The 26,807-nt window shown below is 45.5% G+C and overlaps 1 protein-coding gene across 3 annotated transcripts in view; it reads left to right on the top strand.

The window, feature by feature from the left end:
* The first annotated feature begins 364 nt into the window (after nucleotides 1-364).
* SYNE2 (spectrin repeat containing nuclear envelope protein 2) overlaps nucleotides 365-26,807 on the top strand; it is a 179,467-nt gene continuing 153,024 nt past the window's right edge. Inside the window, exons 1-3 of one of the 3 annotated variants that reach the window (XM_077783923.1) lie at nucleotides 365-509; nucleotides 3,690-3,779; nucleotides 21,944-22,070. In XM_077783923.1, coding sequence (XP_077640049.1) covers nucleotides 21,992-22,070 — 79 coding nt within the window. In that variant the 5' untranslated portion in view covers nucleotides 365-509; nucleotides 3,690-3,779; nucleotides 21,944-21,991. Of the gene's footprint in view, nucleotides 510-3,689; nucleotides 3,780-3,993; nucleotides 4,121-21,943; nucleotides 22,071-26,807 lie in introns of those variants that run through there. The other 2 variants (XM_077783922.1, XM_031504904.2) reach the window with 2 other exon arrangements.

Here is a 26,807-nt window from a genome sequence, read left to right on the forward strand (position 1 = left end):
CCTTTTATGTTTTCCAGAGGAAAATAGTATGCAAATGTTGCATGTGCCTGCATGGATGCAACCTTCCTTTCCTCTTTTTTGATCTAATTCTGACAAACAAGCTGGCTGTGATTGATGAAGGGAAACTCCCCCCAAGGTGTTGGGCCACAGGCATTTTTTGAGGGGCACAGTGGGTTTAGGCAGACCCCTGTTTTATTGCTTCTGGCTACACTTTCCCACTCCAGCACTCTTCCTCTAGTTGCACCTCAGTGGGGACAAGGTGAATTGTGTCTGGGAACTGAGCCAGGGTAAAAATAACTGAGGAGGGGAGGGTGCTGCTTTTTAAAAGCAGTTTCCTGGTCTGTTTGACAACACAACAGCACAAAGAGCTGCACCAGCACAACAGAGGGAGCATAACCTGACTGGTCCATCAAATCACTGCCACCAAAAATGGTGCCTGCAAAACTGCATCCGTACTTCCTTGGTGTTGCTGCACCAGCAGAATGGAAGGTCCTTTGGAAAGTCCAAAGGTGAGTTTCTACTCTCAGCCCTTCTTCCCCTTTCCCAATTCTCTCTCCTGCAAGGGATGGGGTGAGCAGAGAGCAGCTGAGCACAGAGGCTGATGTTTCTGGCACAGTGCTGATCTCTTGTTTTCTTGCTTAGTGTCCTGTTCCCAACTCCAGCTTCTGCTGTGCATTCCTGTCCCTGTGCTAGATCCTGCTGCCCCCTCTGTCGTGCTGACATACCTCTTTGTGTGTCCGCACCACAATCAAACCCTGGGAGCAATCCAGATCAAAACAAAGTATTCTTCTTCAGGACTAACTTTCATCTGGTTCCCAGCTCCAGCTCCAGCACACACACCGTGCCAGCACAGCACAGGGGGCTGCACACAGGGGAAAGAGGAGGGTCACTAAGCCAAAGGTTTCTCCTGGCAGACTGCAGAGCAAACATAACTTGGAGTATCCAAACAAAATTAGTTTACACAGCCATCACAATCATTTAGAGTAGATTGGGGTTGGGATTTGGGGACATTTTATTTTCCTCCAATGCTTGAATCTAGACATACAAATTCTGCATTATGGAAGGAATGTCCTACCATGAAACTCATGCTGTTGAGCCCTGTGGGACCTATGGACCAATCTTCCAATTATGACTGGGAAAGACTTCTGAGATCATTGAGTCCAACTGTTAATACAGCACCATGACATCCATCACTAAACCCAGTCCCCAGGTGCCACATCCACACATCTTTGTTAACACTTCAGGGATGGAGATACCACCACTTCCCTGGGCATCCTGTTCCAATGCCTCACAACCCTTTCGGTACAGATTTTTTTCCTAATATCCAGTGTAAACTTCCCCTGGTGCAACTCAAGGCAGTTTCTTTCCTCTAGTCCTGTCCCTTGCTCCCTGGGAGCAGAGCCCGACCCTCACCTGGCTACAGCCTCCTGTCAGGGAGCTTAGAGTATGGTAAAGTCTCCTGATTCTCACTTTCTCCAGGCTAAACACCCCAGATCCCTCAGCTGCTCCTCACCAGACCTGTGCTCCAGACCATTCCCCAGCTCTGTTGCCCTCCTCTGGACACGCTCCAGCCCCTCAATGACTTTTATGTAGTGAGGGGCCCAAAACTGAACCCAGGATCTGAGGTGTGGCCTCACCAGTGCCCAGCAAGAAAACAAGAGATCAGCACTGTGCCAGTCAATCACTGCCTGGATATATAAGAAATATTCAGCTCAGTGGCTTTGCCATTCTGGGTAGTGTGGGAAGGCGGTGAGGCAAGAATCACCGCTGCACTGATCAGACCCTATTTTAGGAGGGCATTTCATGGAAATTGTGAGGGCTCCTCATCCCCACTGCAGTTATATTCATCACTGCCTGGCAGTGCTGCTCTGTAGGGCTTTTCCCCAGTGGTCTGTGCATCCATCCAGGCAGCTCATTTTGGACAGCCATAGAAAGCAGGCAAGAGCCCTGCTCTCACAGCTTCCAGATCTTCACCTTCCACAAAGCCTGATCCCTGTCAGCCACTTGCTATCCTTGCTGGCAGCACCCATGTACCTGGCAATGATGAGATGAAAGCTTATTTTCAGAGAATCAACAGCCTGAAGATTTGGAGACAAAGTAGGCATATATGACTTAATTCTAACTTTGTGTCTCACACCTTTTTTATGGAATTACTGTTTAATTGCTCATGTTAAACCTGTCCAACAATACAATTTTGTGTTAGCAACACTCAGTGTCATATCTTCAAAGTGCTTTACAAGCGAGTTATGAAATGTGTAATCTGAGTGAAAACAAGCACCTTGGGCTGGGACCTGTGCTGTGTATGCTGGGATGAGGAGCCCTGTGATTCATGGCACGGTGAAGTCAGTGAGAAGAACATGGAGAGATAATGTGGGATGGTGTTCTCCAAGGCATAAAAGATCAAGGCTCCATGAGATGACTTCTGGTGAATTTCATAGCATGTGCAAGACCCTCAAGTGATCAACAGGGGACTTGAAATAACTCTTCAAGTATTGCAGCTTGGTTCTGATACTGTATCTTTTTTTCTCCTTCCTCCTACCAGAAAACTGGCAGTCAAAAGTCATAAATCAGTCAGAAATATTTGTCTCACTTTGAGGATATGCATTACAGTAGCCATAACACAGGAATTAGGAAACCACAGCATAGCCCAAAGGCCTTTGCCTTCAGCTGTGTCCATGGAGCACCAGAGAGCTGTGTCACTATACAAACACTATACAAACACTAGTTAATCCTCAATAAAACAAGTTTAAAAAGTACACAAAGAACCATCACGGGTTGGTTTGTTGCCAGGATGGCAACAAAGCACGATTTTGATGATTTTGACCAGGTGGTTGCCAAGGCAGGGCGGTCAAGTTGTAGCCAGCTTTGATTGTTGCTTCTGCAAGTCAGTGCATTCTCAGGCTCCAGCTGAAATGACACTGAAAGGGAGCAGGATTCACTTTTGCCTGGAAAATTTCCTTGCAGAAAATCAGGGCTACAAATCTTGCAGACTTTCTTTAGGCAGATCTATGGGTATAAAGAGAAGCTTGAGAAAGCAGGCACATTTGGTTTTGTAGTCTTCAAATAAAGGATCTTACTCGCTTCCCTCCTTTAAAGTGGTTGATGTTTTACCAGCACAGATTGAGGAGAAGCACAATGAATTCACACTGGCAGGAAGTGACTTTTGGAAAGTTATATTTCCTTTGAATAGCTGGTTGACCTCTGGGTGTGTAAAACAGTTTAATCCCAATATTTGTATTTTCTCACTTTGTGAAGTCTCCAGCCAAAAGATATCCAGTAAAAAATGGGACAAATATAAGGAATTCCTTTTTTCCCTCCTCCACAAACCCTCGTCTGAGTTCTATAAAAAGACCCCCAACTTATGTTTACATAACTGACCCCCATCTGCCTTCCAGAGTTCTGACTTAGCACAGCCAGATGATGCTATCCCTAAACTTGATGAAAGTCTGAATCTGGAAGAGAGAGGTAAATGGGTCATACCTGGGGTCTGTGCCTGAGCTGAGGAGAGCTCAGCTTGGGGAGGGCTGTGGAGGCTGTGCAGAAACTGGAGAAGTCTCCGGTGATGTGGTAAATTTGATTCGGGGGTGCTGCACATCTGTGACGAAGTATTTTATTTCTATCACCTGTAACCCCAAACATTCCCAGACCGGAAAACGGTTCCTACAACACACAGGTTTTCTTACTTCCAGCACAAGTCCTTCCTCCGAAGCACATGGACACCGAGCGCCCGTGGCCGTGCCCGGCTGTCCACGAGGGGCGGGATGAGCAGCGCCGTCCCGGTAAGCGCCGGGAGGGAAAACACCGGGAAGCCCCGCACGCCGGAGCCGAGCCCGGTGAGCGCAGGCGGCCGCGGGGAGCCGGTCCCGTCCCCTCCTCCGGCCGGGACCCCGCGGCCGTGCCGGGTGTCCCGCGGGCGGGGGGCGCTCCCGGAGGCGGGGCCGGGCTGCGGGGGCCGGGCCGGGCTGCGGGGGCCGCGCCGCCCTCCGGCCCGCGGGCGGGGAGCGCGCTCGTTCGCTGGCAGCGGCCGGGGCGGGGAGCGGCCGCTCCGTCCTTCCTCCTCCTCCTCCTCCTCCCCCCGTCGCCACCCGCGCCCGCCGCCGATGCCGGGACTGCGCCCGCGGTGAGTCTGCCCCGCCGGGACCCGCCCGCGGGAAGTTGCGGCGCGGCCCCGGCTGCGCCTTTGTGCGGGAGCGGCGGCGCTGCCCGCCCGCTCCGGCCCCTACGGCTCGGCTGGCCGGTGCCGCCGCCCCGCTCCGCTGCCCGCGCCCTCCGCCGCGCCGGTACCTGCCGCTCTTTGTTCCCCGCCGCCGCCGCCTTTGTTCCCTCGGTGCCGGCTGCACCTTCGGCACCGCCCGCGCCCCCCGCGGGACATCGCTGCGCGGGGGGCGCGGATGGAGAGACCGCGCTCCCGGAGCGCGTCCCCCCCCTTCTCCCAGCGCTGCCGAACCGGGGAAAAGGGGGAAGCACCGCGGCGGGGCAGCGGCGGGAGTTCGCCGGGCTGCGCGGGGGAGCGCGGCGGGCTCGGCCGGCGGCGGGAGCGGGCTTGGAGCAGGCTTGGAACGGGCTTGGAGCAGGCTTGGAAGGAGCTTGGAACGAGCTCCCGCCCCCGCGCTCCTGCCCTGCCCTCCCGAGCGGGGCCCCGCTGCCGGAGCAGCTCCGGCCGGGGCCGGCTCGTCCCGCGGCCGGGGAGCGCGCAGGGGGTGCGGGCAGGTGATCGGCGCTTCCCCGGGGAGCGCGGGGTACCGCTGGGAACATCGGTGTCTCTTGGGTTGTGTGTTTGGGAACTGATCGTGCAAACTTACTCAGGCAAAGTTCTCGGGAAAAGGGAGCGATTGCTCATCCGGGAGAGCCGCAGGAGACACGGGAATCTCCCTGCGCTGTGTGTTATTATTGCCGGTGCTGCTGCCCGCTGAGCGCGCTCTGTGCTGCCCGCTGCACATGGGCTCCTTTCTCTTTCCCGCCTCGCTGCCAGCCTCCCTCCTGCCTTCCCTCCCTTCCTCCCGTCTTTCCAGGCTCCTGGCAGCCGCCGGCTTCCTCTCGGAGCAGTTTTTACGGATCTGTGTTATTCCAGCTCATGGGATGCCGCACATGGGGCTCCTTGTCTGTAACTTGGTGCTGACTTAGTGCCAGGTGCTCTGTGTGTGTGTTTGTAGATTTAAGGGAAGGCTCCTTTGTCCTCCTTTCACCTCCAAAACTAAACCTGGGCTCAGTCTGAATCGTTCTGAATCAAACTGAATGGTTCTTCTCTGTTTTTCCCGAGAGCTGCTGGAGGCATCAGGAAGTAGAGCAGGTGCACCCTCCTCAAGTTACTGGGAATCTACAGAGAGAAAACTTTGAGCAAGTGTTAGAGTTTCCCACAGCCTTTATCATGTCTGGGACTGTGTGTTCCTCATGCCTCCGCTTTCCTCATTCCCCATGTCCCTCCTGTCCTCTCCCCTTCTTTCTGTTGTTCCTAAGTTTTCCTCCCTCTCAGCTCACAGGGTGATCTTTGCAGGACAGACAGACGGACAAAGACGTGAATGCCACGTGCAGCGTCCCGGCTCGTTATTGTGACTGTTGGCCAAGTGAGCAGAGCCGTAGCTTGGCGGGCAAGTCTGTTGACATCTCTGTGTGAAATGCAATTCCTGCAGAAGCAACGCGCGGCTGCTGGCGCCTGGTTAGCTGTGTCATGGGCTTCAGCCTCTTCTGGGGTGGCTTTGTTAGCTCTGGGAAGGAGCAGTGTGGCAGCTGTTAACTCTGCTCACAAGAACAGTATCTGCACACACAGCCACCTCTGGCTGAAATCAGGGCAGCCTAAATAATTGATTTCTGAGGCAGAAGGCGGCGTGTCATAGCAGGAGAGGATGGGGTGGTGTGGAGGGAGCAGGAGGTGGCAGGGGAGAGGAAGCCCTGGCATCTGCAGGTGGTGGCAGTGGGAATGAGTTGAAGAGAGAGGCATGGGTGGTGGCACTGGAATTTGGAGGTGAAACACCAGCAATGACTACAATAACGTGTCACCATGTACTGATGTGTGCAGTGGCAGTGTTTGGGCCTCCCTCATGTGAAATACTGTACAAACACCTATTCAGAAGTGTATAAATTAATGTTAGTTCTTCCCTTCTTCCTAATGAATGGTAATGAATGATAATTACCTTTTTACCTGAGTTTTCTATAAAAACATGTATTGAAGTTCGTTTATTTAGACAATTCCTTACAAATACCCTGAAGAAACTCTATGTTAAGTGCTGCTGATATCATACAGTGCTAAGATTTGAGTATGGTGGTGTTAAGAGGGGCGAAGGAACTGTATTTTAATGCTCCTTGGGGGTTCCTTCCAACGCAGGATGTTACATGATTCTGGATATTCTAAGAAAGGAGCTAATCTTTCTCCTATTAAATCTGACTAAAAGTTCAGTAAAGTAACTGAGACTTTTGTTGGTGTCAGTAGCACTTGACCGGTCCTATAGTGTGCCAACTAATTTTTATTTATTTGTCAGGCAAAGATTTTAAGCAGAGACACAATGAAGTAATTCAAGGAGCAGTGTGCATTGCTGGCTAATGATCTAATAGCTTGAAAATACTTTATCTCCCTAGCTGCTAATTTTAAGTTTTATATTGAAAGAAAAAGTAAGGAAAAAAAACCCACCAGTTACTGTTTGTTTCTTTGCAGCTTTTATCTGTGTTTTTTGTGTTACTCCTCCTCATATGTTTTGGGAAAGATTGCTTGCATGCTTTGGGAGAAAATGACATTGTTTTAGGGGGAAAATGGGCCACAGTTTAGCCCATTTATAGAGTTAATCATGCATGTTGTAAAACCCCTTTACTAGTAATTATTCCGTAAACAGTGAGTTCAGCTCTGGACAGTTTCCTCAACATCTGAATATAGAAAGGAACTAAAGAAAAAGTCCCAAAGCGGGGATGAAGATGGCCAGCTTGGGAGATCAGGTATAAAGAGCCTCATTCATTTTGGTTTATCTGTAGTACAGAGATATGCCCTTACTCCATGAATCATCTCCTGACATCTGTTTGCAGCGCTGTTTTCTTAGCAACTGTGGCTCTGTTTTAGATCTGGCCTCTCAATGGCCGGGTTTGTACTGAAGGATGCAAAGAGACAATCCAAGCTCTTCCTAGTGAAGCTGTGCCTTTCAGCCCATTTAGCCAATTTATTTTCTTCCCTGAGGCACAATAAATACCGGTTTTAAAAGTCTACCAGCTGAGATGCTTTTTCTGTGTCGGTGCAGAGATGCTTATCTGTTGCTTACCACAACTGAAGTGTTTCCCCAGCATGATCTGGCAGCGTGGGAGAGGATGGCCATGGGCTGTGTCGTGTTGAAGGGATGAGCTGTGTGTGCACCACGCTTGCTCTACCTTTCCTGCAGGTTTTTTGTGGCTGTTGTGGTCCTTCTAGGTGTGGGAGAGGACGTGGTCTTGAAGGAATGCTCCCAGTGGTGGCAAGGACCCACTCCTAGCAACGTGCCTGTTTGAACAAGTAGTTGGATTAGGCAGTGGGATTATACACAATGTGGAGTGTGGAGCACTGCATGAGTAATGCTTTGGGATGGATCCATAAGCTGTGATTAAAGGGAAGGTGACATTTCATACACCTCTCACCTAATCTTTCCTTGCTTGAATTTCATCCCTGGACGGTTTGGGTGGGGGACGCCTGTAACTGAGGCAGAGGTGGCCATGTAGACACTGGCAGAGCAGGTTGATCTGATTTTGCTATTTTTGCTCTCTAGAGGAGGAATCAAGATCTGACTTGGGTCAGAGGGAGTTTTTTACTTCAGCTGGTGTGGCTGAATTGGTCAGGAATGTAAATGTATGGGAGTACAAGTGGTACTTGTACCACTGGTCCCATGTTAAGGGACGGACAATGTTCACCCCACTCTTTGTGCCAACATGCAGTTCCTGCAGGAGGAGCAGGAGTTTATACCTGTGATAAAACATATAGCTGCTGGACTATGAATCATAAAATACAGTTTATGTTAATCCCATAGGACATGAATTTGACTGCCTTGCCCTTCCTGGACTGACTTGCATCCTGCAGAGCATGAAGGGTGCCAGTAGCAAGCAGTCACTGTGAAGGATGAATGTATTTGGGCTTGGGATAATGTTGGGAGGGGAAAGACCCCTCTTGTTTGGAGCATTTTCTTTGCAAAAGGATTGCAGACTGAATTCTGTTGCTGAATACTGACCAACTTCCTGCCACCTTCATGGATCACACACAGCTCCTGGTGTTGGTACGAAGAAGACAACGTCTGTAGATCACCTAAATGAGAAGTACTCACGGCAGGAGATGGAAAAATCTGCTCCTGTGGGAACACGGGGACCAGGACAGGGACAGAAGAGGGAGTGGGACTAAAACTTCTGCTTAGCCCAGCTTGTGTGCACAGCAGAAAGCTGTGTGAGGGAAAAGCTGGTGTAGAACAGGCTGTTATCTCCCCACAGGAGGGGAAACAGGACGGGGCTTTGACTCCAGGCATAACTTTGGTCTCATAGGGAGGCAGGTTTGCTTTCTAACCTTCCTGCAGCCTGCTGATAACTCCCTGCACAATGCAGCTGCACAGATTGGCTCAAGAGGTTTTTAAGGAACTGCTGACCCTGGTACAAGCAATACAGTTTGTGACCAGGGATGATGAAGAAGAGAAAATAATGGCATTAGTTATCTGAGCATTTAGACTTAGGCTGCAAGTTTTATCAAAGGAAATGACAATTAAGATGGAAAACAAAGTGCTTGTAATTGCTTTTATGAAAGTGTAGGGAGGAGTCAGAAATGTGGGGTTTGCAGGAAAAAGTTCTGTTTTCTGAATTTTCTGGGCTGTTGGTTGCCAGGTGAAAGACCAGGAGTTGGTGTATGGTGGAGCAAAAGTTTTAAGCAGAGAGGGGAAGGAATACACTGGGTACCCCTTGCTCTGTGACAGCCTGTACACCCATTCATGATGTGTAGACACACCTGAGAAACTGTTTAATTTCCATTAGAGACCTCTGTGTTGCCTGGGCTTGTGTTGTTAATAACCTCCTAAATGATGCAGGGAAAGGAACGAAAGCTGACTCACAAGAAGCACATCCAGCTTCTTGGTGACTCTTGAATCGTGAGCAATGTGCAGCTCTGCTTGTAGGAATATTTGGTGAAATATGCAAGTCCAGTAACTGAATGAAATTCTTCTAGCAAAGCCAGGCCCAAGGGTGAAGGTGGTTGTGTATCATCTAGATACAAGGTGTTTCTGGGGAGGGAGGCACAGAGCACCTGGAGGGTGCTTCAGCATAACCCGAGGGGGTGCTGCTTTGTTTCCTTCCTTTTCCCCATCTCAAAAGGCCACAGTTCATCTTGCCAAACCATATAACATAACTATCTGCACGAAAGACAGTTCTCCAGACTCCTTTCATAGTCACTGGAGAGGAGCACACGCTTTTGAGCCATGATTCATCCACACTGAGTTGGACATCTAAAAATACATTGGACAAACTGCCCTAAAAGTGCCTGTTCCTCTCCATTGTTTCTGCTGAGCTCAAACAAAGAGCACTTACAGAGGTGCTGCTCCTGTGGCTGTTCAGTGTCAGGAGAGCTGAATCTCAGCCAAAGTGTCTCATGTCCCAGCAGAGCATCTTGGAGGGCTCTGAGTGTCCTCATTTCCACCAGACTCAGTGTTGGTTGTGCAGTGTAAGGCATTTGGCTGTACCTGAGACTGGGGAGCAGACAGCACATCCAGTTTAAATCCACTCTTCACCCCTGGTCAGTCCCTGGACTCAGACAAGCTTTGGGCTGGACCTGACAATCTGCTGTAAGTAAGAGGCCGAAGGGGATTTGCAGAGTGAGGTTTTCAAGGTCTCACATCAGGTTAATGGCAGAGGTGGAAGCAGTGAGGGCACTGTGGGCTCCCAGGGGTGTGCTCCGAGCTCCTCACAGCTGCCTTGCACTCTGCTGTGCTCCTGGGGGTGATGCTGGCTCTGGCTCTCGGTGGTGGATGGCACCTGGCAGGTACTCACTTCATTTGGCTGGAAACTTTCTGCAAAATTATGTAGGCTCATCCTCCTTTCCCTGTCCTTTCTCTTGCAAAAATCCATAGTTCAGGCACGATGCTGAAGTATTGTGCACCCAGGAGGCTGCTGAGAGTGATTGTGTGTGCTCTCAGTCACAAGCACACTTGTGACTGAGCGTAAATGTTTTTTACCCTCTTTACCTTTTTTACACTACACTTTACCTTGGGGTAAAGTTCAGTCTTGTCCTGATGTGTGGAAGCTTTTTAAGCAGACACGTCTAGAGCATGCAATAATAGATCTAAATGCAAACCACAGGGAGCCACATCCTGGTCACCTCAGAGGTGTTGCTGCCACCATTGTGTTGTTTAGCAGTCTGGAAAAGAAATCACCAGCCTCTTGTAGCAAAAGCCTATCTGAGCTGGTAAACCAGGTAGGCTAAGGATAAAATTCCTCTAGTGTGGAGAACTAGTTCACAATAGAAAGACTTCATTTGCTAAATGAGCTAAATGTCAAGGGAGAGAATATGCTGAAGAAATTTGCTTGTGTAGCAGAGATGTGAAGCACAGGCAGGTACTGAGTGTTAAATGGATCCTGTGCACGTCTGATTCTAGACAAATACCAGACTATTCTATCTTTCCTGATACCTGAGAAAGAATATGATAGCCATGAAATAGAAAGAATGTTTTGTATGAGCCAGAATTTGATTCGTAAAGTTCTTCTTAGGGGGTCTGTGGGTGAACTCTGGGAGGTGAAACAGATTGCATTTTGACCCTGGAGAGAACTAAAGAGAGGAGGGAAAGAGCAAATTATTAAATAAGAGCTGGGAGAAAAGCCAGTCTCCAGAAATAAACTTTGAAGATCAATTCCAGGTATTTCCTGGCATTGTCATCCTGATTCTTCAACTGCTCAGCCTGTAACAAGTGGTTTCACAGTTAAGGCTGACAGGTTTAGAGTTGTTTGGTAGGCGTTTTTGTTTTTGTTTTTGTTTTTTTTTTTTTGTTTTTTTTTTTTAAAGAAAAAGAATGTATGATAAACAGTTTGCAGTGTTGTGTCTTATGCAAAACTGGGTGGAATGTTGATGATGAAATACCCCTGGGATGGAGAAAGCAGAGCTTGTTATTGTAAGAGGGAATCAAGAGCAGGACTGGTTTTGTTTCGGATAAGTGAAAAGTCTGGATTTTCTTCCCAATTACATGTCCAGGTCACCTCAGGAGTTCCTCAGGGGGTGGAAGTGGGTATCTGTGCAATTTAGTGTGAGCAAACAGTGCTCCTGCAGAGGGATTGTGCTGTCCTGGTGCTGTAGGTAACCTTGGAATGGTTTTACAGATAATGTTGGTGAGTGAAGGCATCCCCTTTGCAAAGCTCAGAGGTGACTCTGGACGTGTTTCTTGCAAAAATTCTGCGAGAAGCAGTCCTGGAGCTCACTGTACTGAAAGCCAGTGTGTGAATTGTGAGGAAATTGAAGCATATCCTGTTCCAAGGGCTTGTGCTGGTGATCACACACCATCTCCCTGCTGGGGTTTCATTCTGGATGGTGACTCCTAGAGGTGTGTCCCTAGAATCTGTCCAGAGGCACGCCTCGGTGGGCTGGAGCTGGCTGGGGCTGGGGCTGGCTCATGTCTTACCTCACCTGCTTGGCCCGGGACAGGATGGAGCAGCAGCTCTGCTTACCCAACACAGCTCTGGTGCTTGACTGGACTTGTCTGTAAGTAACTTTTGCTGGTGCCTTTCAGCCAGGGAGATGCATGGGGCTTACGGGCATCTGTCCTGGTTTGTCTGCGTTGTAAAAGAAATCCAGATTCTCAGAGCAAGCAGCCTGGACAACCCGTGATTCCGATGTGGATGGGAGGACTCTTGTCACTCTGAGTGTGCAGAAGTGGAATCCGTGATATAAGTAAGGCATTCTTTAATCTTGGTTGCTTCTAATTTGGAGTACTTGGCTTTGCAATTCCACCGGTATTTTAATTTTTTGTTTTGTATAGCAAGAAGAGTTTATTCTAGCAGTTTAGTGTGCAACACCAAGGTCTTTCTTTTGAGCTGTCTATGAGCCCTTTTGCTGTTTGGTCTTCTCTGGCATCAGCACTGGCAGGAGTAACAGTGTTTGGCCAGGTTTTCACTACACACACACAAAGTTAATCTAGAAGCTTGAAACAGTGCTATAAATCAGAGAAGTACCTTTGTGGGTTTTTTTTCTTTCCCCTAAAGCAGCTTATTCTTTCAAAGCAAAGACAAAGATATTTTATTTAAGTGGTAAAGGAAAGTGCTTTTCTTAGTGGAGAAGGTCCTGCACAGTCAGTGTGGGAGATGCCACTGTCGAGGGGCCCCTTTCGTACGTGCAGAACCAGCACAGGCATGTGAGTGTGCAGGCTGTGCTTGTAGAAAGGCTGCTCTGCCCACAGACCTTGAAGTATGTGGGACAGAAGGCATAAAACAAACAATCAAGACCCTGAACTAGCACTTTGAAGGGAATTTTCAGCTGGAAGAATTATAGGGAGATGACAAACTCATTCTTTGGAGAGGCAACCCCTCCAAGTCAGAGGAGAGGTGTGCTGGGGAAGTATAGTAGCTTGCATTGCTGGAGCCTTGATTGGACATGCTTGAGAGTGAAGCTGATGAATTCACAGCTGCCAGGCTAGGACCTATCATTTAAATTGTAATTTGCCCTTCAAATTTGGCAAGCTTCGTTTGCCATTTGCTTGACAAATCTCTTTTGTGTTTTTTTTTTCTGCCCGTGTAAAACAGTGAGCGCTGATGGAGAGAGCTGCTTGCAGTAGATTCCTTTTCTCTGCTATATTTAGTGGTCACAACAAGTTTGTGATCCTTGCAGGAATACTGCCAAAGCAGATGGGTTTAACTTGAGACATGCCCTTACTCCTTAGGATCTCAAATCCATGGTGCAGTTCACTTTCCTCCCCTTTCCTGGCTCTGTCTGCGAGGTCTGTTGTGCAAACATTGCTCTGCTGCTTCCAGGGATTCTGCTCAGTCAGAGCAAGTCCCTGCTTCAGTGGAAACTCCTGTGTTCAGATTGCCACTATCCCTAGTGGATTTCTCTTTTCCTTACTTCCTAAAAGAGATTACTGCTCTTCAGGAAGGTCTTTCTGAACAGTGTTATCATTTAATTTAGAAACTGCAGGCCTTTTTATTGCTTAGGAGAGCTTTACTCAACAGAAAAATGTGTGTGTTACCATCTGTTTCCTTTATTTGGGGAGAAAGGGAATTGGGAAGGAAACATTTGTATTCTTCAAAGGCAGTATATTACTAGGAGCCTATTTCTCATGAATATCATGCCATTAATGCCAAGCAGGTGTAGTTGTCACATATTGCTATTTTAAATACCTTTGCCACGTCAAGTGTTTCCTGTGTGTCTGTATTAAAACACTGACTTTCAGTCGCAATCCAAGGGAGGGAAACACTTGTAAATCAGAAGAACAACTTACTGCAATGCTTCTTGCTTGGTCAGCGTAGGCGGTGCAGCCCAGTTTGTTCCGCTCGGGCGTGAGAGCTGAAACTCTGTGTGACTGCAGGCCATCCTTCCCGCCCCCTTCCCGTCCCTTCCCTGCTGTACGGAGCGGCCAGGAAGGCTGAGGAGGGGCTGTGGGAGCGGGGCAGAGCGCGGCTCTGGCGCTGGGAGCTGCACAGCCGGAGGCCGCGGGTCTGTGTGCGCCCCGCCGCCCACCCTGCGCCCTTTCCTGTAGGGAACGCTGGGCTCCAGGACAGTGTGGGTGAATGGAGGTCTCTGAAGGCTGCTCTTGGGGTATCAGGTTTGTTAGGGATGGAGAAAGGTCGAGGCTTGAGGGGATGGGAGAGGGGAGAGACAAGAGGATGCTCTAGGAAAGGGTGGAGGTCCTATGAGGGGGAAGATCCAAGAGAGGGGAAGATCCAAGAGGGTGTCTCGCCCCTCGGAGACCCCATATCAGGGGCTTCAAGGTGGGCTGGAACAAGGCTTGGGCCAATGGGGTTACAGGCACTTGATGTTTTAGGGGAGGGTTACAGGTGCAGGGTGAACCGTACATTTTGGGGGGTGAGATGGAACAGTCCATTTGACTTTTGGACTTATCTGTAGGTAAGGGTATCATCCAGCCAGTACGGAAGATTGTTTTCATCCTTGCTGTATTATTTATGAATAATCATACTTATCCATCCTTCCCAACACTTTCCCCTTCCCGGAGGTGGCCAGGCACAGCGTGGCTACAGCCTGAGCCCAGCTAGCCTGGGCAATCCTCCTGGTAGGGCTGTCTGTTGTGGGAAAAGGGAGAGAGGCTTGTAGGAGTGACATGACAGCGATTGCCATCTTGCTGCCTGCTTTCCCAGTTCTCGTGGCATGTGGGAGGAGGTCGTGTCTGTGCACTGGATGCGGTTCCCAGGTACAGCACGGCTCCAGAGCCAGCCTGTGTTTCTCCCGTTGTTTTTGTAATAACCCTTCCCACAGCCCCATTATCTGCAGCAAAGTGGCCTTGGAGCTGCTCTGGCTGGTGGGGGAGTGCAAGACCAGTCCCTGCTCTGGAAAAACTCTTCCATGCTGGCCTCGCAGCAACAGATGAGTGGCTTTTTGGCATAATTGGAGGCTTATGGGCATTGCACAGGTGGTTTTGGGCTGGGGTGTGCTCATGAGCTTTGTGTTTTGGAGATGAATTGTTGCCCGAGCAGTTGATGTTGATGGAGGCATGAAGTCACCGTGGTGTTTTTGGCTTCCTGCACAGCAGTGGACTCTGGGGTGATCGAGGTTTATGGCATCAGCCTCCTGAGCCTCCAGGCATTCAACACTCCTCTCTTTTACCTTAACAGCTGTGATTTTAAGTCCTAAGCAGTTCTTGTGTTCCTTAACAACGTGGAAATTCTTGGAAACCAGTTGAAAACTGTATTGTTTCCGTAATTTTACTCAGTGTGCTTTGGCACTGCCTTCCCACTTGGGAACAGATAAATGTGAGATAGGTTCTTCTTCTGGGGGCAAGTGATTGCATTGTGCTCCTCTGTGGGTCAACCTTTGTGACTGTGTGAACAAGGCTTAACTCAGTTAATAAAAGCATTTCTCTCTGTGTGTGTTAACATCAGCATGGAGTGAGTGCAGTTTTCAAACTGTGTAATTGTACCAGGATGACTGATATATTACCACCCCCCCAAAAAGAGAAAAGGTCAAGAAAGACACTTAGTTAACAGTGTTTTAAAATTGATTAACACAATAAGAAGATCCATTGTGCTTCTGTAGCAGGAAGTGTTACCGATGTGTAAATCAAAGACAAACCAGCAACATTTACTGGCCTTCAAAATGGTGTGGCTTTTGTATACTCATATGCTTCTGCTGGCTGGTTTTCAAAACCTATAAATAGATCACTGGGAAGTCCCTTATAACAAAAATGTACTGCTGCTGCTTGTAATAAATAAACTTATAAGAGCTGCCTTGGTCTTCCTCTTTGGAGCAGTCCTTACTTGTCCACTTGGTTTCAGAGCATCAGATCCCATGAAGCAAGATCATTTCTGTGGCAGAGGGTTGCAGCTTCATGTCCAGCTCTACACCTCCTGAAGATCTTGGTTTCTGTGGGCTTGGTGTCTTGCAGATCTATCTAATGCTCTCTTGGCTTGGTTCTACCCCAGCAGAGTTGTTCAGTCTTTTCCAAGCTTTTCTTTTTTGGATTCCTTCATCTCCAGCCACTGATAGCATAGGAGTACCCAAGGGCAGGCTTATTTCAGCTTCATCCCAGGCAGTGTGGAGTCTCTGATGCCACATGAACTAATACCACTTATTAAAAGACTGGCTGATACCCATCTGAGTGCTATTGGGTGTTATGCAGGATCAGGAGGCTGTAGCCTCTTTTCTGTATCACCTTCAAAGGGATGGAAACCTAATGGAAGCACTTTTTTTCCTCCAGGGAAACACAGATAATATGTCATTGTTGCATACTGGAAGATGACAATTATTTTTCTGCCAGACATAGCAAAGTTGTCAATTCCTCAAGGGAGGAAGTCAAGGTAGATCTGTCAATGATGCTGTCCTGATTTTTGCCATCCTGAGGAATCTGGCTTTGAAGGGAGGGGGATCAGCATGTTTTCTGTGTGATCACATTCCAGTTTGGAGTGTGATACAATCTGAGATGGTCCAGAAGAAAGATGATGGCAAGCACTTTAAAGGTGGAAGGGATGAACTTCAGTTTGGAGTAGGATCTTAAAAGATAAAAGTGTTTAAATGCAAAGGTGATAGAAAATGCATCTTTTAAACAGACCTTTCTCCCCACCACTGAGTGAAAATGTGGTGAAAGTATTGTAAGTGAAGTCTTTAGGAGAAAGCAGGAACATCAAAGTGTTGTGTGAACTTCTCAGAGTTAACAGAGGTGTGAGTACATGAGAAGTGATGGGAAAAGAAAATATTATAATTGAGTGAAAAACAAACAAACTTGATGTGGGGTTTCCTGTGATAATTATTTAGGTCATGGGCTCATGACTTGGATGCCAACAATTTGCCTTTAGGGAGGCTCTGTCAAACTTACAGAAAAATAGCTTATCAAAAAAAGGTGGCTCAGTAGCACTTTGCAAGGCTCAAGACTTGCACTTCTGAATGTTCCTTCTTTCTGAATGTAAAATAAACAGACATCTTTGTTAATAGCCAAAAAGGAAAGCGTCTTCAGTTGGTCAGCCCCGTGGAGCTCTACTTCCCTTGGATTGGTTGACCAAAGATAAAAATCTGCCGTTTCTGTTCATGATGTTGGCTTGGCTCAGTGCGTGAGTAATAATAATCTGTTGCTAGGAACAGACTTCAGTTTACATGGAGAGGCCTCTGTGGAGGGCAGGTCTTTGAGTCCCTGAGTGGGTCATAAATAATCAGTGGCACTTCAAAAGAGGAAAAGTAAAAACAAGCGGTTGGAGATGCCATGAAAAGATGTCTGCAATTCTTATTGCAACACCAGTGGAGAAAGCATGTAGCCAACATAATTGGGAAAGTATGGGGCATGGATCTCCAAAGGCAAAACCAATGAAGCAGGGATTTACTAACAGTGGGTTGTAATATTCAGTTACCTCTAGCTGGGCTTGTTTGAAAGGTATCTGCTGCTTTCAGCTTTTAGGGGTGCAAAACTGAGCTAATTTCATGGCATATGATTTTTCAAGACTGGCTCCTGGGGAAGGCTGTGAGAGTACATCTGTGCAGGGACGTGCACAAGTTAGCTGTAAACTTGGGGGGTAAAAAGGTTTTTACCTGGGACAGTATGGAAAATACTAATTTACTTTGCTTCTTAAATACTGTGCACAGCTGCTTTGTAGAGGTAGCTTTAAATTAATTGATGAAATAGCCATTTCCTGTTTTAGCTGTAGTTACATGCATTGTTTTTTGAAGATGGTTTAACTGTAAGGAGCGTGCTGTGTAACTGCTGGGTTTTCCATGCCATGGAATCTTGCCATCTGTGGTACTGGGAGCAGCTGAAAGCCAAGGTTTGCAAACCACCCTGATCTGAACTAATGTTAAGGCTGTGAAATCCTTTCTAATGAATCCTCTAAATCCATCTGAAACTTTTTTCACCCTTTCTTCTGAGATAAGAATGTCCTTACAAAGACCCTGCTTAAGGAGAGCATTTCTTAGGTCTCATTAGGACTGGAGACCAGGTATTTAAATCAGTGTTGTCTATTCTTATGATAATGGAATGCAAAGCCTGGGAATGATTATTTTCAGGTTAGTTCCTTGAGATTTGCAATCTGCTACTTGCTCTTGGGTTTCTCTCTTATTAGTGTTTCTATGTGTATATGTTAATGCCCAGGATTTTCTGCAATCTGCTGGCTAATATCAGCTGAATTTGGTAAAGGAAGAGAAATGACACTAGAATTGACATGGTGCAGTTGTGCTGATATAATTTCCACCAATATTTTTAGGTACTTGTCGTGCAAATAGCTGGAGAGGTAGAGGAAGAAGGGTTTGAGTCTTAGGTGTGCCCTCATCACAGGGATGCTTTTGTTGATGGTTTAACCATTTGATCTGAGGATTGAGCCCGGGTGGCCAAGAATTTGCCCTTTTGGAGAACATCATGGAAAGCTTTCTTCTCCAGGAGGACTTTGCTAATGGCACCTTTCTTGTATGACTTTCCCTGCGTTGAAGAAAAGATGCATTTGCACAATGGTGCAATTCACATAAATTAATCCACGGGAAATGAATCCACTGGAAATAAGATCCAAGTGTGCCTGGAACTGCTCTTTGACTCTGTGATACTCACAGGCTATCCCAAGGCGAAAGCAGTTAATGCTTTCCCACATTAATGCTAGATTCTCCAGGGAGAGGGAAAGACAAGGTCATTCCCTTCACCTTTGCTTTATCCCCAGTGACAAAGTGTAGTTTGAAAGCATTTGATTTATTTTTCGACACTGGGTATGTGTTTCCTAGTAGTCCAGCATTTCTTGGAGGGGAAGGGATTGGTTTAGCTCTGCAGCGCATTGAGTTGTTATGAAACAAAACAACTGAGTTAAATATGAGGTAGGAAAGATGATCCTTCCTACTGCCAGTGAAAACCATTGCTGGTTGGTGGTTTTAGACTCTTGAAAGCTTGATTGTTTTAGATTCTAAGGAGGCTGTGATGATATAGTTACAGTGGACAATGCTGTATTTGAATGAAATTTGGGGCAGAGAGGTGGACAAAGTAGACATATTATCCCTGTATAATCTCTTCTCAGACAATCTGTACCTTGTACCTTTTAAAGAAGACTAATCCTTGCAGGTGTGTCCTCCAAGACTGTGTTTGTGTCTCCCCTTCAAAGCAGCTGTGGAGTCTTCTCTTGGGGCAGGGCAAAATGCATGTGCTGTGTTGGATGGTGAATTGAGGGTTTGAGGGACATGAAAGCTTTAACATAAATTTACCTGTTATTAGCTGTGTGTCTTCATAACCTGCACTGTGAATTCATTGAGTGGATGTCTGTGTTTAAAGAAAACTGTTTAAAATTTCTCATCCTTTTGGAAAGGAGGCCATAATTGACTTTAAAAGAATATAAGAGCATATGCTTTTCCTTACTTATGATCATGTGCTGTAATTTAAGTTAATTCATTAATAAATTAAGTAACAATTAAAGTTTATTCCTGCTTTAGACCTTAATATACTTTCTGCTTTGAAATCCTAGAAGTTTTATTAGCTTTAACTACTTCACTGGTTAGAGATCTGAACTGATTGGGGTCCCATTACATGAAGTGCAGTGAAGCACATAAAAAGAGACACTATGTGCTGTGTTGTTGCTGTAGCTGGCAAGGGTTGGGCGCAGAGGAGGAACGGTCACAGAAACGTTAAAAATACACTTTGTGTTGTTTATGAAATGTCCATCAGAGTTGTTCAGGCTCTTGCATACTTTCCTGTTAATATAATGGAATTTTAATGCCAAATCCTGCTCCTTTCATCTCTGGACTGTGCTGCTAGTGACTCTAGCATCATGCAGGTTAGTTGGATGTAAATTGGCTCTGCCCATGTCACCATCTCAAATGTGGATGCATTGAAGTTGAACAGATATGGAAGTTTCCACTGTTTGGGAGTTTGTTTACATACTTCCCACTTGGGCCATTTGTCATCGTCTTCAAGGTGGTGATCAAAAAACCAAATTCAAGACTTAGTCATACCCAAAAAATATTAGGGCCACCTGACACTTTGTGTTTTCAGATTTTGGGTTTTTATTGCTTAATCTTGAGAGAAAAAAGAAGGGATCTTTTTTCAGGAACAATTGCCTTGCCTTGGGCATAGCTGTGAGCACTGGATTCTTGCTTAGCCATTGCCCATCCTCAGTTCCTGTAAAATCCCAGTATTTATTATAGAATTCCAGATCGGAAGAGACCTCAAAGACCATCTTGTCCAATATTTTGTGCTAAAAGCATGGTCCAGACGGGATGGCACAGCATCCTGCTCTGTCAAATCATAACAGTGCCAATGTTGTGGAATCCACCACTTGCCTGGGGAGATTAATCCAATTAATGATTGTTCTGTGAAAAACTTTCCTCTTGTGTTTAATCAAAATCTCCCTAGCTATAACTTATACCCACTACCACTTGTGTTTTCCATGTGACTCCTTGTAAATAGGGGGTTTCCATCCTCTCTGTGGGCACCCTTCAAACACTGGAACATGGTAATAAGGTCTCCTCCTTAGCCTTCTTAAGGCTCAGCAAATCCAGTTTTCTCAGCCATTTCCCCACACAGGCCTCCCACTCATCTTTGTGCCCTTCTCTCTCCAGCCTGTCCACATAATATTTTGTACAGCGTGGTCCCAAACTGCCCCCAGTATTCCAGGTGTCCTAGCAAGTGCTGAGAAAAGTGGGACAGTGATTTCTCTCTCTCTGCTGGTGATGCCCTTGTTTGTGCTGCCCAGCATATTGTTGGCTTTCTTGGCTAATTTAGATAGATACCTTATGATTTCCATCACAACCTCAAGGCTTGGCTAGTTTATATCACCATGTTCTTGTGCCAGCCAAAGATCAAATCAGTCCTTTTCCTCCTATTTTTGCTTGCTAGGAAAGCCAAATTCTTGTAGAGTATGGGTTTTTTGATTATCCAGAGAGGTCTGACCTTTACCTGCCCCAGCTAGAACTCCCCTTGCTCACCTCTGGTGCCTTGAGTTGCAGTTGTAAGTGTTGGTGACTTGCAGAAGTGCTGCATGGTCACTGCAGCAGCTGGAATCAGTGTTTCAGTCATATCAGCTAATATCTATTTCTCTGGAAATCCAGAGAGTTTTTTTGTTGCCTTTTTTCTCTCTGTCTGGCCTTTGCTTGTCGTCAGTAAAGTGATGTCCCATGGCAGGGGGGTTGGACTGATGGTCCCTTGCAGCCCAAAGTGTGCTGTGATTCTAAAAGTGGGTACCTGGTCTCACTTACATAGGTGCTGTAAATGTGAATTGACTGATGTCTGTGAAGTGTTCAGGTGCTGGGGTGGTGAATGCCATAGAAAATCTTGTGAGGGATTCAATAATCCTGTCATCAGAGCAGCTCTTGGATAAAGCACAAGGACACACATTGTTCTGAGTGAGGAAAGTAAAATATTGAAGAGCTCCTCATGTTTTCCTTTCTGCTCAGTGAAGGAGAAAGAGAGTGAGGAAAAATAGTATAGAGTGGAGTAAACAAAGGCTGCCTTATGATTCATGTGCACGAGGGAATGGATGTAAGAATTTCTCTGGCATTCCTTAATGTTGTATTTCCTGACTCATCTATTCACGCCCTTTATTTTGACATATTCTTGGTGGATGAGTTATTAATATATGGTGTGGAAATCCTAGTGCTTCTGGTGAAAAGGTTACAGCTGTGTAGGTAACAAAGCTTGTTTAAGAATAAGCCCTTAATTAAATTTCAGCTCAATTCCTTTTTCAATTTGTTTAACTTCTGGGTTCTTGGTAGAAATAATATCTTAAGCGTCAACTTCTTCCTACAGCGGCAAATTGAACAATACTGCAGAACAAGGATCACCTGTAGTTTTTTAACGAAGATACAGCATATTGTTTTCTAAAGTTGCATTAGGGATAGGGGAAGTATCCAGGCAGAGGAAAATGGAGGAGTTGGAAGAAGAAACTCATGGAGTTTGACATCAGTTGTGTTAATTGTCATATGGTAGCCGCTGCATTTTCATTTCATCTTAATCTTTGCAGATTCTGCCTGAATTGTTTCCATTCTATAACAATTATCCAGGCAGGAAGGGAGAACTGAAAAATTCAAGTACAAAGATTAAAAAAATGAGTTTTGGCAGCTACTAGTCTGCAGAATGCACTATGAGCTTTTGTCACCTTGGCTTTCTCAAAGAAAGCAATGGTGTTTGAATTTTGCTGATCCTGGCGCTTTTGTTTTCATGGCAAGACCCACTGGGATCCTGGTTTGTATTGTGGAGTGCTGCTGGCCACTGCTAGAAAAGTTTATTTTGTATAAACTGAGGGAACAGCTGACCAAAGGAGGAAAACCCCAAACAAAAGTGTATCTTGGTGCCACATCATCACTGAGGATCATCAATTCTTATGTAAAACTGTACTGATTTTCTTCTTTTTTTTTATTTTGTAGTACAAAAAATTTCAGTTTGGAAATTGAAGAATCACCATAGAATTCAATATGGCATCAGAGCAGTCATCTGCATCAACAGAGGAGCAGGCTTCCTCTGAAATAGATGATCTCCATCTAACGCTGCAAGGTAAGTCACTGAAGTTTTCTGTGCCTTTTGAATTTAGATTTTTGTCAAAAATCTGTGGCTGTTTGTACAAGTTGAAGGGGAATTCTGAGAAACCTGTTTAAACTGGGGTAATGGTGAGTGTAGTTAGCTTATGTCTGTGCTTCTTTGCAGATGTTTCTGTGTTTCAGGAGAGAGGCTTCAGCAAGGAAATGACAGATAAGCTCTTGTAGTACTTTCTCGTGATATTTTCAGATCTATTGCCTTTTTTGGTACTGATGTGCTCACTGGTTCTTATGCTTTGTTACTCAGAATACATGTTGCTGTAAACTGTTTGGAAAGGAACCACCAGCATGAAAACAAGCCAGTTCATTATTTTCCTTGTTTTCTGCTTGCTGACACTTAGGTGGTTGCATTAAGCTGTCTTAATGAAGCTATTTCCTACACTACTATTTTATTCATTTGTTTTTCTGTTTTAAACTACTGTATCCCAGTGGGGATAAGTGGGGATAATTTTTGTGGCTTCTAAGCAAATTTCTTACGGGTTAAGTCTTTGGTTCTTACTTGTCATGTGTTATAACTTATTAAGGAAGCAGTCAGTGCTGATTTTTAATTATTTCAGTTTAATGTCATCTACGTGGACAGTTAAATGATGATGAGTGCATCTGCACTGGCCTCTCAGAACTTTTGGGCTTTCCTTACTTACTTGCTGAATTTTCTTCTGTAAGAATTTTCTGTGAAGCTTGGCTTTGCTGTGAACATATTCATGGAGGCTATCAAGGGGGCTAGTCCAGGCAGCAGGATTAGCCCTGCTGAAAAGCTTGGTTTTGATGTGTTTAGAGCCTGGTCCATCCTAGAATGGATGGACTAACTCCTGTTTCCACAGAGCTGTTTCCTTTTAAGTCCCTTGCAATGAAATTTCCGTGGTGCTTGGTGGAGAGCAAATATGTTGAAAACAGATGGTGCAAAAGAATATTCTGCCAAGTCACTTGTGTGATCCATATTTGCACTAATGCTGTTGTTGAAGCCATGTGTTTTGATGAGTGAGTGTTAATAGCAGTCCAAAGCCAAGTGTCTTTAATGGTGAATTTTCCTCTGTTTTGCTTCGTTATTGCATTTTCAGGAGAATAAGCAAAAACTAGTAGCAGACAGGAGCTAGTCTGACTTTTGCACCGAGCACAGCCTGTCAGACACGCATTTGTTGTGCCAGTCAAACTCAGCCTTGGGTAGAAAGGCTGAGAGTGCTGTTGTTGTGAAACAGATTTGGAAAACACTCTTCAGCTTGAAGGCAGATTTGAAGTTACATGCCATTTCTAGGGCAGGGATTTACTTTCAATTTTTTTTTCCCTGAAAAGCCAGGTTGACGTTTATGTTGGAAAACAATTGAGTTTTTTTGGTCAATATTTCATTGAAGGAGGCCTGCTTAGTAAAATCGAAATTACTGTATTATTGTTATTATTACTTTGCTGTAATAAATGGAGGTCTTAGATTGTGCTGAAAGAACACACGACAAATCTTGTGCCCAAGCTCTCTGTCCTCGACTGTTGTAAAACATCCAGAGATATCCCTTAGACGTGACATGAGCAATTTTTTGCAGTGATTGAAGACACAACAAATGGTACTGACACATTTCTGTGTGTGGAGCTGTGGCACTGCAGCGTCTGCTCAGGGGTCAAACCAGCAAATGGCAATCCAGCTGTGAGGAAGCACCAAAGACACGCTCCCTGACATGACATATAGGGACCATTAGCAGCTCTGCTCACAGATCTGTGGTTGCAAAGGTCAAATAAGAAGAATAGGGTCACTCAAGGAAACAGGTTTTTCCATTAATAGGAATTTGGGATGAGATCTGCGAAGCAGCTGGCGATACTGACTGCTTGAAATCAATGAGAGAAATATCAGATTCAAGAATAGTTGCTTATAGCTATCAGAAAAGCAGCTTACATTTTGTGTGACTGCAGGTGGGTGCAAAACTTGCTATGATCTCCTTTTTCAAATTGCTGGGATATAGCTTCAAAGAATATGTCCAGTATTGTAATACATAGCCTAACAGGAGACATGCATAAGGGAAAAAGCAGGAGTGAGATCTAGTCTGGATATAGGCTAGATATATTTTAATCTACTTTTTAATTCTTTGTGATCCATCCTTCCATTATTCCTGAAAGGCATCCCATGGGGATAGAGCACTTGTCTAGTCTGGTTAATTCGGACAAGATCAACTTAATATGTCAGTTAGTTTGGTCATATCATTAGCTTTATTTTAAATCATTAGCTTTATTTTTTTTTCCTTTCCTACCATGTGTAGGTATGTTATCTTAGTTATGTTTGACTGTTATTTAAGTCAGTCTTCTGCAAGGACAGCACTTTTGGGAAGAAAAAGAAGGAAAAGCTAATCTTTAAGTAATTAGTGGAGAGTTTACTACTTATTAGTCCTAATTATTATAGAATCCCTAATAATTTATGAGTAGCTGGTTAATTGTGTAAAAGCTTGTTAGTGGGTTTTTAGGTAGAAGACTATTCAAAGGTGAATATTCACTTTCCTTAATAGTGTTTGGCCTAGAAGATGCCATGAAGAAATTCACTGTAAAATAGGTAATAATGTAAATTAGTTCTCAGTGCATCTTTCTTGTCAGTTAATTACTTTAAGGAGACTTAATGAAGCCTGAAAAGCATGAAGAAAATAAGTGAAGAAATGAAAGCAGTATGTTTTGTAGTGCCCCCATCTCCAGACAGTAAAGACAGTCACAAAATAATGAGGCTGAAGTAAAAAGCTGCAAGAATATTAACCCTTATATATGGGTCTTTTCAGATTTATGTATTGCTCTTTAACCTTTACCAGTTTTCAAGCTGATATCCAGATGAAAGTAAGTTACCCCTTCTTTCCCTGCCAAGAAAATGGAGATTGCTATGAAAATGCATGATGTCATGAACTGGCAGGCTTCTTTTATTTTTTTTTCCCTTCCCTCTGTCCCAGATGTTATAATAACATTTAATCAGATTAAGGTCAGCATTATCTGGGCCATTTCCTTCAGCACCTCTCTGCTTCTTCACAGTTTTCTGATGCAGCACAACTTGGAGCAGCTGCAGAATTGCTTTGTTGCAATCCTTGCACAGCCATGTAAAAGTGGAGGTGCAAAGCTTGGAGCTGGACCTATTATGGCTATATCCAGTGGGGGAATACTTAAGGGAAGGGTTCCTCCTGCAAACATTTTGGTGAAGAGAGGATGCTCGACAGGGAGATGCTTCATTGCACCATGGGCCATGTTTGAAACCTGAAGTCACTTTTGGTGTAGGATGGAGCAGGCAGGAGCTCAGGGCTTGGCTGGCAATGAGTATGGGAGGAATAAAGCAGGATCCCTGTCCTGTGTCTCCTCCTGTGTTTCCCTCCCATCACTGCATCACGGGCTGGCCCCAGAGAGGGTTCAGCCTGCTGCTCATCCTTCTGTGAGTTGAAGAGGCACAGTCAACATCCAGAATTACCTTTGGCTGCTTGAGATGAGGAGGCATGTCAGCTGCTTGGTAGGAGAAGGGTTTCCTGCAGAGCTTTGGGAGCTGCTGGAGATGGAGCCAGGCTCTGCTGCTGGGCAGGAGTGCGGGATTGCAGCGGGGGGAATGCGCGGCTGCCCGCGGCTGGGGGGCTGCAGCAGGAGCTCTGCAGGGTTTGTGCACCTTGGAGCCACATTATTTCTTGCTTCTGGAATGTAAATCTCTACCTGTGGCAGGATTCAACCTCGATTTTTTTTTTTTTTTTTTTTTTGTCCCGTGCACAAATCCTTTCCCGTCTTTCCAGGGATAGCAAACAGATCCCTGTGTGTGGCACTTCCCACCAAGCCTGTACAGAACTCTGTTTTCCCTTTTATTTTCATGCTTGCTGAGCTAATTCAAACACAAGAGTGTGTTTTAGCTCTTGGAGTCTGGGACATGTACTTTTTCACTGTTTAATTTACTGCAGGGTCTTAATTTTTGGCTCCACTTACTAATCTGTGTGTGTGTGTTACTGTTTATTACTGTAACCCAAAGCATGATAATATAGCAATGTGGTTGTTACAGCTGAAGAGTTTTTACAAAGGACTGTTTTTGAAGAGAGTTTAGTGATAAAACATGAATGACACTATTTTCATGCAGTTATGTCTAATCCTTCATGAATGATTTCAAATGTAATTGAAACTATGGAGATATGTACAGATAGGTTTTGTTGTGTGGCTTGTAGTAGATTGTACTCATCTCTGAGTAAAGGGGTGTATTTCTTTTTGAGACCCTCTTAATTCATCCAGAGTCAAGGTGAATTAATAATTCTTACCCAGCTTTTTTTTTGTTTTAACTCTGTATCTCATCTCATGGGGCTAATTGCCTACTGCAGCTACACTTTTTTATTTTCTTTACCAGAACGATTTAAGAAAGTCCATTAAATGTTTATTACAATTTTATAAGAGTGACTTCTACAAAAAGCTCCCATAGGAGCTGCACAGAAATTGATTCCCAGTTTATGCTGCCTGGGTGAGGAGCTGCTCTGCAGTTCCTGTAACTGCACAGCTTCGTGGCATGTGACAGGGCTGATGGCACTGGAGAGGCCACTGACACATGACACTGCCTTGAAAAAATTCAGTCATGGGTATTTTTGTCTGCTTCACACGCCTAACATAAAAAAATAGATTGTATAGTTGCATAAAAGTGTTCTCTGCTAGGTAAATTGCAATTTGTTAAATGCATTATCTGGTGCACAACTGGTTAAATATTGGAATTAAAATGCCAAAGGATTGG

This window comes from Lonchura striata, chromosome 6 (genome assembly GCF_046129695.1).
Source record: "Lonchura striata isolate bLonStr1 chromosome 6, bLonStr1.mat, whole genome shotgun sequence".
NCBI classification, from domain to species: domain Eukaryota; kingdom Metazoa; phylum Chordata; class Aves; order Passeriformes; family Estrildidae; genus Lonchura; species Lonchura striata.